Genomic DNA, 12,599 nt, shown 5'->3' with positions numbered 1-12,599 from the left:
TGAAGTTTATAAATTTTAATCCTCATTTAGAAACTCCTGTGGAGGAGATGAGAGTGAAGTTGGAGCTATATTACAGAGGACTCAATGGAGGCTAGTCAACATATTTGTGGTGCGACCTTTATGGACATATGACTGAAGAGCAGCACCTAGCAGAGTCTTGGGATCCTGGAAAATAATGTTCATAAGGCAGCTGACCTCAGAAATCTATTCTCATAACTGGAGGGGAATCCAGAGCCAGGGAAACAACATCAGAAAAGCAAATGCTCCATGGACTTAGATTTACCTATGAGGAAAGCTATGACCCACTGGCAGTTTCTGTTTTGCCAATACTGCTCCTAAGAACCTCGTTTCCTTTGACTTTTCTCTGTGTATGTTTTGGCTTAGCTTTTGCCCTCTTCAGCTGACCACACTTAACCAGAGATTTCAGGAAACAATTTTCAGCTCTCCTGGGAGCTTACTTTCTCATCTTTTCCCTGTTCAAACTGAGGTGGGTCAAAACCTGCAATTTTAACCTACAATTTTAAAACCTACAGTCCATGTTGAAGAGATGTTTTTACTCTCATCATTTCTGCTGTTTTCTCTTCTTCTATTATGGTTCTCCTGTGACAAGGAAGCTCTTTTCTGTGCCCTGAACCCTGTCTGGTGTTTTGCTTTATCTTTGGAATGTTTTGGAAAAAAAAAAAAAACAGAGCTCTGGAGTCTGAGAGAGCTTCACTGTCAAATTCTATGAAAACGTGGAAGAACATGAGGTAGGCCCTTTCAGCTTGGTAAGCCTCAGTTTTTCCATGTTTCCAGTGGAAGGAAGTTGGTACTTATCTATAGGAAAGGTCTGATGATTAATAGAGTTAAGAATGTAAGATCATGAGCACAAATCTGACCTACAAGAACTATTTAGTAACACAATCTTCCTTTCATTATATTTTTACTCCTGTGATTCTTTCCTCCATGGACCACCCATGCTTTTGAAATATTCCTCAGAAAGATAAAATGCAGTCAGTTAAAAAGTGAACCTCAATGTGGTCTGTGAATTTGTGTCCTGAAATTCTCCTACTGCTGGTTAATCTACTCTGACTGTTATCCTCACCCAATTAGGTTTTGACATATTTAGGCAACTATATTCAGGGCCACCATTATCCTCCCTAGACCCATTTTTTCATCTTTAAAATAGTAGTGATACCTGCCCCATTTTAGCAGTCTCCACATCTCACACTCCTGACAATTATTAGTTTCCTTCAACCTGAACTCCCAAATGAGATACTTGGTAACATTAATGTGACAAGAAAGCATGTATAAGCCAAAACAAGACAGAATGGGCAAGATGCCAGGGTCAATGAGGGAAAACAGAGTAAAACAGAAATGTGACTCTTAATCTTTAGTGACTTCTGGTTTTTGAGGCAAGTGTCTACTGTCATCACCCAAGCATAGTAATAAGTAATGTAGTGAATAAGGAAACTGATAAATAGAAGATATTTATGATATCATTGAAAACTCATATGACTTCTGGATGAGTAAACTGAGAATTTGAGGAGAATTACCCAATGTTCCCCATTTGGTAAAAAGTGAAGCCATGTTAGACTCTCAACAACCTAAAACTGCAGGCTTGATAATGAGGCAACAGGGCCTCTAGACCTCTTCTTCCAGGGCAGAAGACTTGTGCCTGGGGAGAGGAATTTTGTGTGCATGAGGAAGAGCCCTGGAAGTTTATAGAAGAAAAATGAAGATAGAATATCACAGTGGGGAGTTTAAGACAGTGAAACCAAGATTAGGAGAAGACAGAAAGGATGAAAAAAGTCAAAGGAAAATTTTTATCATATTGATGAAGGGAAGGTAGAACTCAAATATCTAGATGTCTAGATGTTTATTATACCTGAGTCACCACCTCACTTGTGTCTCAGAGTGTTCAGGAACACACAGGTGCTGCACACATGAACATGAATACAAACAGATAAAGACTGAGACAGGCATAAGCACACATAAACAGGCACATAGACACATCTACATCCACAAGAGTAAAGCACAAAAAATGCACATACACGGACACACAAAGGCATGCACAGAAATACATAAAGAGGTATTTAAATATAGACACAGACACACAGGAAAAGACTCACATAGACACAGGCACCCAGAAACATAGATACACAGACATAGACGAATATACACAAACAGATGCATAGAAACACATATTCACATACAGAGATACACACAAATATGCACAGAAATATACATAAAAGTAGACAACTACACAGATATACTGAAGATATAGAGACAGACACAGATATACAAGAGATATAAACATGCAAACACACAGGTATCACACATAGATGTAACCACAGAAACACAAAGACACAAACACACCCATTGTGAAGGAAAAGACCCCACAAAAATAATCAGAGGAAGGCTTCAGATATGAAAGATTAGGCTCTGCCTTTTCTTTTGTTCTTCTGAGAAAAAAACAACTCGCCTCATAATTATTCATTCTCAAGTTGGCTTTAGTACTTTAGAGCTTCTAGAAAAGAAAGAGATCAGCAAACCAAAATCAGTGATGAGAATTCAACTTGGAAAACAATGTTTATAAACCAAGGTCACAAGCTGACTCTGGGCTGCATTTAAGTTATGGGCAGCCTCAGAAGGGGGGAGATGAGACCCACACCCCAACCTTGGAAAAGTGTTCCTGGTAATTAGAAACAGGGCCATTTTCCCCTCTGACTGAATTGTTGTCTGGCTCTCAGCTTTTTCCTTCTCATTAACAAATACCAATGGTGATTTTTGTGTGTGCCTTGTAGAAGCTCCTTCATCCCTGTAACAGAGTAAAATGCCCAGAAAAAAAGAAAATACTTTGGCTAATATTATTCTCTTTGCCTGACAGTCGAAGAACATATGTATATTTGCTGGTTATCTGTTATGTCTTGGCTGATATTTAACAGTATAAGTTGGCATTTGGGTTCTATCTCAAATCTGTCTTCGTGACATTTGACAAATTACTTTGCCTTTCTGGGCCTCAGTACCTTCATATATAAGTAGATGAGGCAACACCAATACTCAGGCCTCTTTGATCTCTCTCATGGTATTGAGATTCTTTTAATTCTTTTTTGAATCAGCCATCTCTAGAGAATGCTGCTGAATTGCATTTCTCCCTCAATTTCCCAAGTCTTTTTTCCTTCAAAAGTCATGGTAGGCTTAGTCTTACATAAAAGTGTTGCTATTAACTAGCTTTCATTTTTTTTCTCTTTGAAACAATTCATATGGAAAAGGGTTTTAATTTCTCTCTGTAGTATTTTCAAGTTGTTTGGATAGGCATTTAAAAAATTAGTGAACTTTCTGAAGAGTAACAGCATGTAAACCTGCCAGATCCCAATTATTATCTCCTTCATGACCACCGATGATTTTCACAAGGCATTTGAAAGGTATGAAACAGCATTTGGAGGAACCACATCTTCATCAACTATTTCAGAACATAGTAGGGTATTTTAAGTTTTATGTCTGGGGAACAATAAGGACTAGTAGAAAAAAAGACCTTTGGATTTTAAGTGTTTTAGCAATGTAATAATAGGGATGTCTTAATGGCAATCTTGAAAATGTTAGTAGCTCATCTTTGGAGATTATTTATTGTGTATCTGCTGGAATTTCTACCGTGGGTATTCTGTGAGTTATCCCAATGAAGCGTCACAATCTTATTACATAAATACATTCTATTCTTTTTTCATTGCATAAAGATGTATAGTTAAATCACACAGATTTCCCAGTCTACTATGGAAAGAGTCAGGTTCAGCAAACAAAACTGAGTACATCAACAACCCCATCATTTCCAGGTACATAAGAATAGACCTTCAGTAGGACTTCTCTATTCTCTCCTGTTAACGGTACCTGTTGTTGCTAGGGCACTGACTGGCTGGGATCTCCTTCCACCGCTTATTCCATAGAGCTCAACTTCATATTCGGTGGCCTCTCTGAGACCTGTTATGTCCCTGGTACGTTCGGGGGAAAGTAAGGCTATTTCCAGTGGCTCAGACTGCTTTTTAGTATCTCTGATTTTGAGAACAAAACTGTCGAAGACCCCCTCATCAGCTGTCCAGGACAAACGGAAACCATCTGGAGTGGCATCTGAAACCAAAAGGTTGTCAACTTCTGGCTCAGCTTCTAGAGGAGAGAAGAGTGGAAGGAGAGGAGAGAAAAGATCATTTAGCAGCTGCGTCACTCATGTTCAGTTAGGTGCCAGTAGTCAGGGATGCCCGGATCTCAGAAATAGAAGTGTCCTGAGATACCCAAAATAAATGATTCAACACAAACAAGTTTAGTAGGTCTCTAGGAGAGAAAAAGATGATATTGACACATTTAATACAAGACAAGGGTATACTTGTATGTGTGAGTTTTGTCTAAAAAGCAATTCTAAAATTTTTGTCTAAAAAGCACATCTGGACTCAGCATCAGCTCCTCTTATGCATTATTAAACAAGTTCAAAGCCAATAAGTTGTTTACATTTGTGCTCTATCTTCCAGTGGCAGAGTGCCATCCTCTGAGATGTTTTCTTTTTATTTTGAAAAGACAAATAAACTAACATTAGCAGTTTGTACAGTTGCCCATGATGATACTGCTGATTAAATTTCTCTTGATCCTGAACAAAATGCTTTTTATAATGTTACAGATACTGTGATCCTTCTTGCATAGTCTCTTGATGTTTTACTAAAGAAGGTACTTGGTCTTGACTTACATATATTTTCAAGTCTTTAATAAATGTTCAGATGGTTAGGCTGAGGTTGGGAACCTCTCACTTTACCTACTTCAAAATCACATATTATTTTATTATTTTGGATTGCCTTCACTAGACAAAACTCAATGTCAAGGTAAATTTACAATGAAGTTTTCCCAAAGTATCCCTGAAACAAGCTATTTTCTGTTTGATTTTCTTCCTTAAATGATATTCATGGTCAAATAAATTCAGAATTCCTGCACCATTTGGAGAGAAATATGGACAGTACAATACACTATACGTAAGGTGCAGTCAAAGATTCTGTGAAACTATGTTTAGATGGTGTTTCTGAAACTTATTTGATCATGGAATTTCTTCAAAGAAGAGCCTTTAAGTAATCCTTGTAGCAAGTGGTTTCTAGAAAGACTTTGGGAAATGCTGGTCTGTTAAAGTTGTTAATGTTAACTTTCAAGGAATTAGTAGTCAAGAAAATGATGGATTTGAATCTTGATAATATTAGCTGTTTCTTTTTCCAGTGTAATAAGTTTGCAACTGGTTTTCCAAGGAGAAACCCAACTGGCCAAATTGTCAAGACCACAGTTGAAAATTTGAGATGGAAAATGTAAATACATGTTTAAAATATACTCATCTGTATATTTTGTTTGAGAAGGCTGAAATGTAGCTGGGAACTGCCGGGATGAACAAAGGATGGAGGATGTGAAGTAAGCATACATGAACTATGAACAAGACATGGTCTAAACTAGGATTTGGCTCACCAAGTGAAAACATTTCGACCTTCTCTTTTCTGGAATGAGTGAAAGGGAGTGTTTATTAGAAACACAAGACATGTGAGAGGAGGGAAGATAAAAAAAAAGGCTATATCTATGAATTAAGGAGGGAACATGGACAAGAATGTTAAAACCAGGTGATCTGCTAGACGATTACATGGGAGGGGAACAAGAAAAGGAGAAAAAAAAATTCTCACTTGAATTAAAAATACCTGTAACAACCTCAGCCCTCAAGGGCTTGGTTTGGTGCCCTTGGATGAAGCCAGAGACCATAACCTCATAGCCAATGCCAGTTATAAGACCTCTGAGCTCCAACTTCCTCTGTGTTCCTGAAAGGGTGAATTCCTGGGGATCCAGCAGCTTCCCAGAATCCACCACCACCACTAGGAAACTGTCAAAGGCATTCTCCGATGCCATCCAGGACACCGTGAACCCGTAGGGATTAATGTCGAAAATGGTTAGGTTTTCCAGAAGGGGCAGAGCCTCTGAAAGAAGGGAGGATGAAAAGACTCAGGTTAGCAGCACTGACTGAGCTGGGACACCACGAACATCGATAAACCACCCGGCTTATCACAAAATGTGTTACATGACCACAAAATGAAAGAGTTTCTTGAGAGCCACATAAACTCTCTCATGTACATCTCTTATTTGTCTCTTCTATGTCTGGATATGGTTCTCATTCTACAGGTAAGAAAACAATTTCAAAGAGTTTGATTGACTTAATTGAAATCACAGAGAAAGGAGCAGAGAACAGAGAAAAGCTCTCAATGATGTTGGTGTAAAACTTTATGAATTTTTCCCTGCAAGGTATTTTGAATAGCTTTTGTAGATTTAAATCTTTCTCTCTGATACCCTCATTATATCCAAGTCTTGACAAAAATCAATTTTCCTTTTTATACTAATATACTTCATTTTCTACCCCACTTCTAGTTCACATATGAACCATTAGAATAATCAGTGAAGTAAAGCTATCCCATGGAAAGAATGATAATTTTCATGCATCAAAATAAGAAAATTAGGGTAACGGCACAGTTGTGAATACTAGACCTGCCCATTCTTTTGATATTTATTTTTTCTGGCTAAATTTGGGGAATAAAAGCATATCTAGGTCTTCACTAAGTTATGTGATCATCACTTCTTTATTCATTCACTTAACTCTGCCCCCAGGCTTTTGTGACTTTATTGCCAATGATTCTTTTCACAAAATAGTGACTTTCAATAGAGTGAGTGAACATATGGCTCTTAAATTTCTGGCATTACTTCTCTTTAGTTAAAATTCCATGTTCCTTAGTGAATAAATCTATGTACATATTTGTGTCCTTTTTATATTTTTGACCCTCCCAAGTGAGACTCAGGTGCTGTGTCTGTCTGCTACTCAGTCAACTGGGCTTACTGTTCAATTCTAGGACCAGTGAGTGGATTTTGTGCCAGTGATTACTCAGGCCACTCAGCAGTGCTCAGGGGACTCCAGGGTTATACTTCACAATGCTTAGGGATGTCCAGGATTTCACCTGGTGATTTTTGAGAGAGCATGTAGTGCCAGGGATAGAACCCAGGTTGGATGCATGCTAGTACTATCTTCCAGATCCCTATTTTTATATTTAATCTTCACAATGGTAGTATATCATGATATAGTATATATCACTCCTGTATATATATATATATATGTATATATATATACATAATATATATTGTTGTGTTACTGATCATAGCCTAATCAATAATTGTGCCCCACCTTAAGGTGTGACCTGGTGATAGTATATTGGATTATTCCTTACTGATCAGTAACACAATATATATCACTCTTGTGATATGTAAGAAAATATCTAAAAGAGTCAATGGTTTATCTGAGATTATGTATCTCCTAGGTAGCTGAGATAGAATCTATGCTGGGGTCACTTGATTTTAAATTAAATATCCCTTTTCACACCCAAAGCCAGTATTTAATTAGTCAACCTCATCAGTGCTGGCAAGGTCTGAAACATAGAGAAATTAGTGGAGAAGGTCCAGCACCTAACCTCTAAAGCACTGCTGCTTAATGGAAACTTTCACAGAAATAAATGACCTGCCACAAATGCCCACAGTCTAATTCATGAGATGTAAAGGAAATGTTTTTCAAAGAAGTGTTCAGTGATTGAATGGACTAGTGAATGAATAGCCTAAGTAAGAGACTGAAATTTTGGTATGGCTGAAACTTCCTGGACTTATTTTGAAATTCTCACTGTTTATTTTCAGGACATTTTTTTAAACCACCTAAAGTGCTCTCCCAAATCATAAACCTATTAAAAGCAAAGATGAGGTCACATATACTGTGCAAACATGATTCATTGCACAAGTTCATCCTCTAGAATTCTGCTGCTGATTTTTGTTTAGATAAGGGGTTCTTTGATAGCTGATTTCTTTGCATCTCTGCCACCATCAAAGCAAAGAATGCTGATTAAGATGAGGGCATCAAGGATCATTAGCTATTAGAGCTTATTATTAACACTAAAGTTTAGATTGCTTTTAGTTTTTAATATGCTTCAATGCAATATAGTCTTTTCACATCAAGGATTAGCAAAGACAATGCTGTAACTGGATGGAGAATTCCCAAGAACAGCTCTAAACTTCTCTCTGTTCTGTGGGAGGTCCTACAAGAAGCTGTAAGGACCCACTGTATCTGTGACTAGCCTTTACTTTGTCTTGGGCAGAAATGGGCACCTGACAGGACTATTGAAAAATTTTTATGTTCTATATTTTATGACTGAATGACTACATCTACATTAAATAGAGAAAAATAGAATCACTTTTGATTCATATTCGACATGGCTAATGTTTTCTTAAAAACAATAGCAAATTTATGTTTGCATAGGTCTATTATTTTTAGACTTTGGAGTTAGAAAAAGGGGATCTAATATCTATAAAATGTCTCAGAGATATAGAGAATAAAATTTCATCACTATAAGTTTAATGTGATTGGAGTTTTTTGGCAGTTCTGGAAAATGGAACCCAGAAACCAGCAAGGAAGGTGGGGATCATATATAATGCCAAGGGATTAAATCTGGGTCAACTGCTTTCAAGGCAAGCACCTTGTTTATTGTAGTATCTCTCTAGCTCTAATGTATTTTATTTATAGCAATCCTGATATGGGAGAAGATTGATTAAATGTAAAAAAAAATGGAGTCAAAGTTGATCTCCTAAAAATATTAGTGCTAGGCAGAGATTTTGAAATATTTTGTGATATATTTCAATAGATAGTTGGCCCCAATTTTCAATCCTTGCCACTTATGTATTATATATATATATAATATTAGGAAAAATAGAAAATAATGTCTATGTCATTGAAAGGGAAGTTAGAAGTCAAGTTTAAGAAATGGGCTTAATTAAGCTTTGGATTTATTTCCCTCTTATCCTAGATTGAACATTCATTAATTCTGGTGTCAAAGACATTTGTAAGAAGAGTATTTTTAGAAGAAAATATTATATTTCTCTGACAGGAAGTTTCTGAACTACCTTATAAGATTTATGGACAAATGGGTCCTTAGGCATTAAATTTCATTCTTTTAGCCAGAATTTCCAGACTGTGAATCAGACAGTATATAAAACAGGGCACAGCGGTCCTTTATGTATTTATTGAGTTCACTGTCACCATGTGGCAATGAAAGGCCGTCTTTGACAGTAGTGTCTGCTCTCTTTCTACTTAGAAGTTTACAACATGGAGTGAAGGCTGCACATGGGCTTCAGTTTCTCTAGATAATGTCAAGCACCTTTCCCTCCCCTCTCCCCACTTCGGAATTCTAAACAGACAAGTAATAACCTTGGAAAGAGTACCTGTCACGACAAAGGCCGTGAGTGGCCTGGTGGGGTTCCTGGCCTGGGTGGTCCCTGCCACACTAACATCATAGCCAGTGCTCTCCACCAAGCCGGTGATATGAGCGTGCTGTGCATCTCCTGGTACTGTGAATTGCTGGGATTCATGCACCAGGTGAATATCGCTAACATTGATAACAATCTTTGCAAAAGGCCCAGCTTGTGTGGTCCACGACACGTTGAAGCTGTCAGGAGTAATATTGCTAATGATTAGTGTGGCCAGCTGTGGCTCAGTCTCTGAAGGAGAAGGAACATGGGTAGAGAGAAAGAGGACATAATTAGAGGAAGTCATGAGTTGCTCCAGAATAAAGTCATAGAATATGAAGGCAATGAAAGTATCTAACCCTCTAAATATTTGCAGAAAGGGAGAGTGGTGGACTCTGTCAACAGCTGCTCTGATATCTTAGTTTCTCAGGAGACCTGGATTTATGCTCTTTAAAAATATAGACACAGACACTGTCTAGTCATGTATGATGAGGAAGAGGGAATATATGAAGAGAGAAGGAGCTAGTGTAAAAAAACTAAAGCTGTATTTTCTAAGGTTTGTAATAGGATACTAACTCCATAAGATGTTCCAAGGAAAGATGGCTTCATGATAAATTATATCTTATAAACTCTGAATATATTTTACCCTAAATATTCATAGGTCAACACTGAACACACTAAAGCAGTGGTCCTCAAACTTTTTAAAAGGGGTTCAGTTCACTGCCCCTCAGACCACTGGAGGGCTGGGTTATAGTAAAAACAAAAACTATGAACAAATTCCTATGCACACTGCATATGTCTTATTTTGAAGTGAAGAAATAAAATAGGAACAAATAGAATATGTGACCTCTTGGTGGTAATTTGAAGATCACTGCTAAAGCATAGGTCTTGTAAAGAAATAGCTTAACATTTCCTAAGCTTCTAAATTCATTGGCAGGATTTTTGAGGTATACTAATGAAATGTTCTAAAGAGTTGTTTCACCAAGCATGCCTTAGAAAATGTTACTTTAGTCTTTTTTTTAGTCTGGTTTTTGTTTTGTTTTGTTTTGATTTTGTCCACATCTGGTAACTGTCAGAGTTTACTCTTGACTCTGCACTCAGAAATTACTCCTGGAATGCTCAGAGGACCCATATGGGATGCCAGGCATAGAACCTAGGTCGACTGTGTGCGAGGCAAATGCCCTATCTACTGTGCTATCTTTTTAGTTCCTATTTAGTCTTCTTTTGATCTACTTAAATTATACAAATTAAAGAATATTAAAAGATACTATCAATAGAAGTATCTGGGTTACTTAAGCCCAAATAAAACTATCATGGAAAAATTTGTGATTATTTTAATATCATAATGTGTAAATTGCTTCAATTAAAAAAGTGGCAAAAGGGGCCGGGAAGGTGGCGCTACAGGTTAGGTGTCTGCCTTGCAAGCGGATGGACCGCGGTTCGATCCCCCGGTGTCCCATATGGTCCTCCCAAGCCAGGGGTGATTTCTGAGCACATAGCCAGGAGTAACCCCTGAGCGTCAAACGGGTGTGGCCCAAAAACCAAAAAAAAAAAAAAAAAAAAAAAAAAAAAAGTGGCAAATGGCTGGAGACATAGTACAGTGAGAAGAGCATTTTTTTTAAAGTTTTTGGGTCACACCTGGCTGTGCTCAGGGGTTACTCCTGGCTATCTGCTCAGAAATAGCTCCTGGCAGGCACAGGGGACCATATGGGACACCGGGATTTGAACCAACCACTTTAGGTCCTGGATCGGCTGCTTGCAAGGCAAATGCCGCTGAGCTATCTCTCCAGGCCCGAGAAGAGCATTTTATTTGCACTTGGCTGATCTGAGATCAGTCTTCAGCCCACCATATGGTCCCCTGAGCCCTGAAAGAAGTGATCCCTGAGATCCCTGAGCACAGAACCAGGACTAACCCCAGAGTACCCCTGGATGTGGCCTAAAAATTAAAAAATGCCTGGTATATGATAAAGTTAGAAAAAAACCTGAGTGAATAAATTGTCACTGAGATTATAGATTACTGGTTGGTTTCCTAAACTGTAGTCAGTGATAAGAGCAACTCATTAAATTAAGGAAACCTCCAGTGCCTGATTTCATTTTTATTTTTTTAATTTTGGGGGGCCCTCCAAATAGTGCCCAGAAATCCAGGGGCCCCACAGATGATTCTTGGCCATCAACACCAGCACAAAGGCCTGAGAATGCAATGCTTCTCAGGCCCTACAATACCAAGCTACCCCGACCATTCAGTGGTACTAGAAACCTTCAGAATTATACCTGTCAGTGTGGTATACATGAATGCTAAGGGCAATTAAATCCATGTCAGGCATGTGCTATCTTCAATCTCTTTATGCTATTTTTAACTGGAATGAATATAGGTTGGTTTCCTAAATGTGTCTATTTTGTCCCCAAAGCATTATCATTAATATAAGTTTAATCAAACAATATTTTAGAAAGACAGCAGTCCTGAGCATTGGGATCCTCAGATCAGGATGTAGGGTGGGGAGGAAACAAACTATTTCTTTTAAGGATTTGGGAGTTGTTTTGCCATAGCTTATTTTGGAGAAAATAAGGGGTTTATTTGGAAAATGAACTCTAACTGGGCAATTGTATAGTATAATTCCATGCCTTAAAGCCTTCAAGTTCAAAAGCCTCTGGCTCTGAAGTGGAGTGTTGCTGTAAGTAAAGGCGTGGCATTTCCTCCTTAGCAATTAGTTTGAGCAGCTAATGATGCTATCATTTCTAGCCACAGCATTGGGAACTTACCCTAACCACACCAAAGGTAAAAGACTCCAAGTGGGTCTCTGTTTGCTCTTTCCCTATAATTTACTGTGGTAGCAATCTCTGGAACTAAGAATGAATGTGAAGACCCTTCTCATGGTACAGTCAGCTACAAGCCAGTAACAACACATTTACCATGCAGAATGAACCTAGATTCTTAGTTCATAGCTCTTTCTAGCTCATTCCTTGAGGAGTCACACAAGTGAAAGTGGCAAGCCAAAGTGAAGCAAGAAAAGTCTAGTTAGGAAGCAAAGACTCAATGTTTCATGCAAAAGGGGACATTTTTCTCTCACTATTTTCAGCTCTTTGATACACAATTCCTTGACATGCTGGGTGCTTCCGGAACACAGACTTGTTCAACTCTGTAAAATTCTGAATGTTCTTCACATGCAACAACACAGACTTATTAAGCATTGTAAAATTCTGAGTGTTTATCGCATGCAACAACACTTGGATAAGATGGTGGATTAAAGGAAAATTCACACTTGGTGACGATAAAATCAAAACATGCC

At 38.1% G+C, this 12,599-nt stretch overlaps 1 protein-coding gene across 1 annotated transcript in view; it reads right to left on the bottom strand.

Annotated features, from left to right (window-relative positions):
* TNC (tenascin C) overlaps positions 1–12,599 on the bottom strand; it is a 72,240-nt gene that overhangs the window by 24,407 nt on the left and 35,234 nt on the right. Inside the window, exons 15-16 of the mRNA XM_049774231.1 lie at positions 5,691–5,963; positions 3,868–4,140 (exon numbers count right to left, since the gene is read on the bottom strand). Of these exons, the coding sequence (XP_049630188.1) occupies positions 3,868–4,140; positions 5,691–5,963 (546 nt within the window). The remainder of the gene's footprint in view (positions 1–3,867; positions 4,141–5,690; positions 5,964–12,599) is intronic.

The sequence above is a fragment of the Suncus etruscus genome, chromosome 5 (assembly GCF_024139225.1).
Source record: "Suncus etruscus isolate mSunEtr1 chromosome 5, mSunEtr1.pri.cur, whole genome shotgun sequence".
Lineage (NCBI taxonomy): Eukaryota > Metazoa > Chordata > Mammalia > Eulipotyphla > Soricidae > Suncus > Suncus etruscus.
This window is presented reverse-complemented; position numbering and strand designations above follow the sequence as displayed.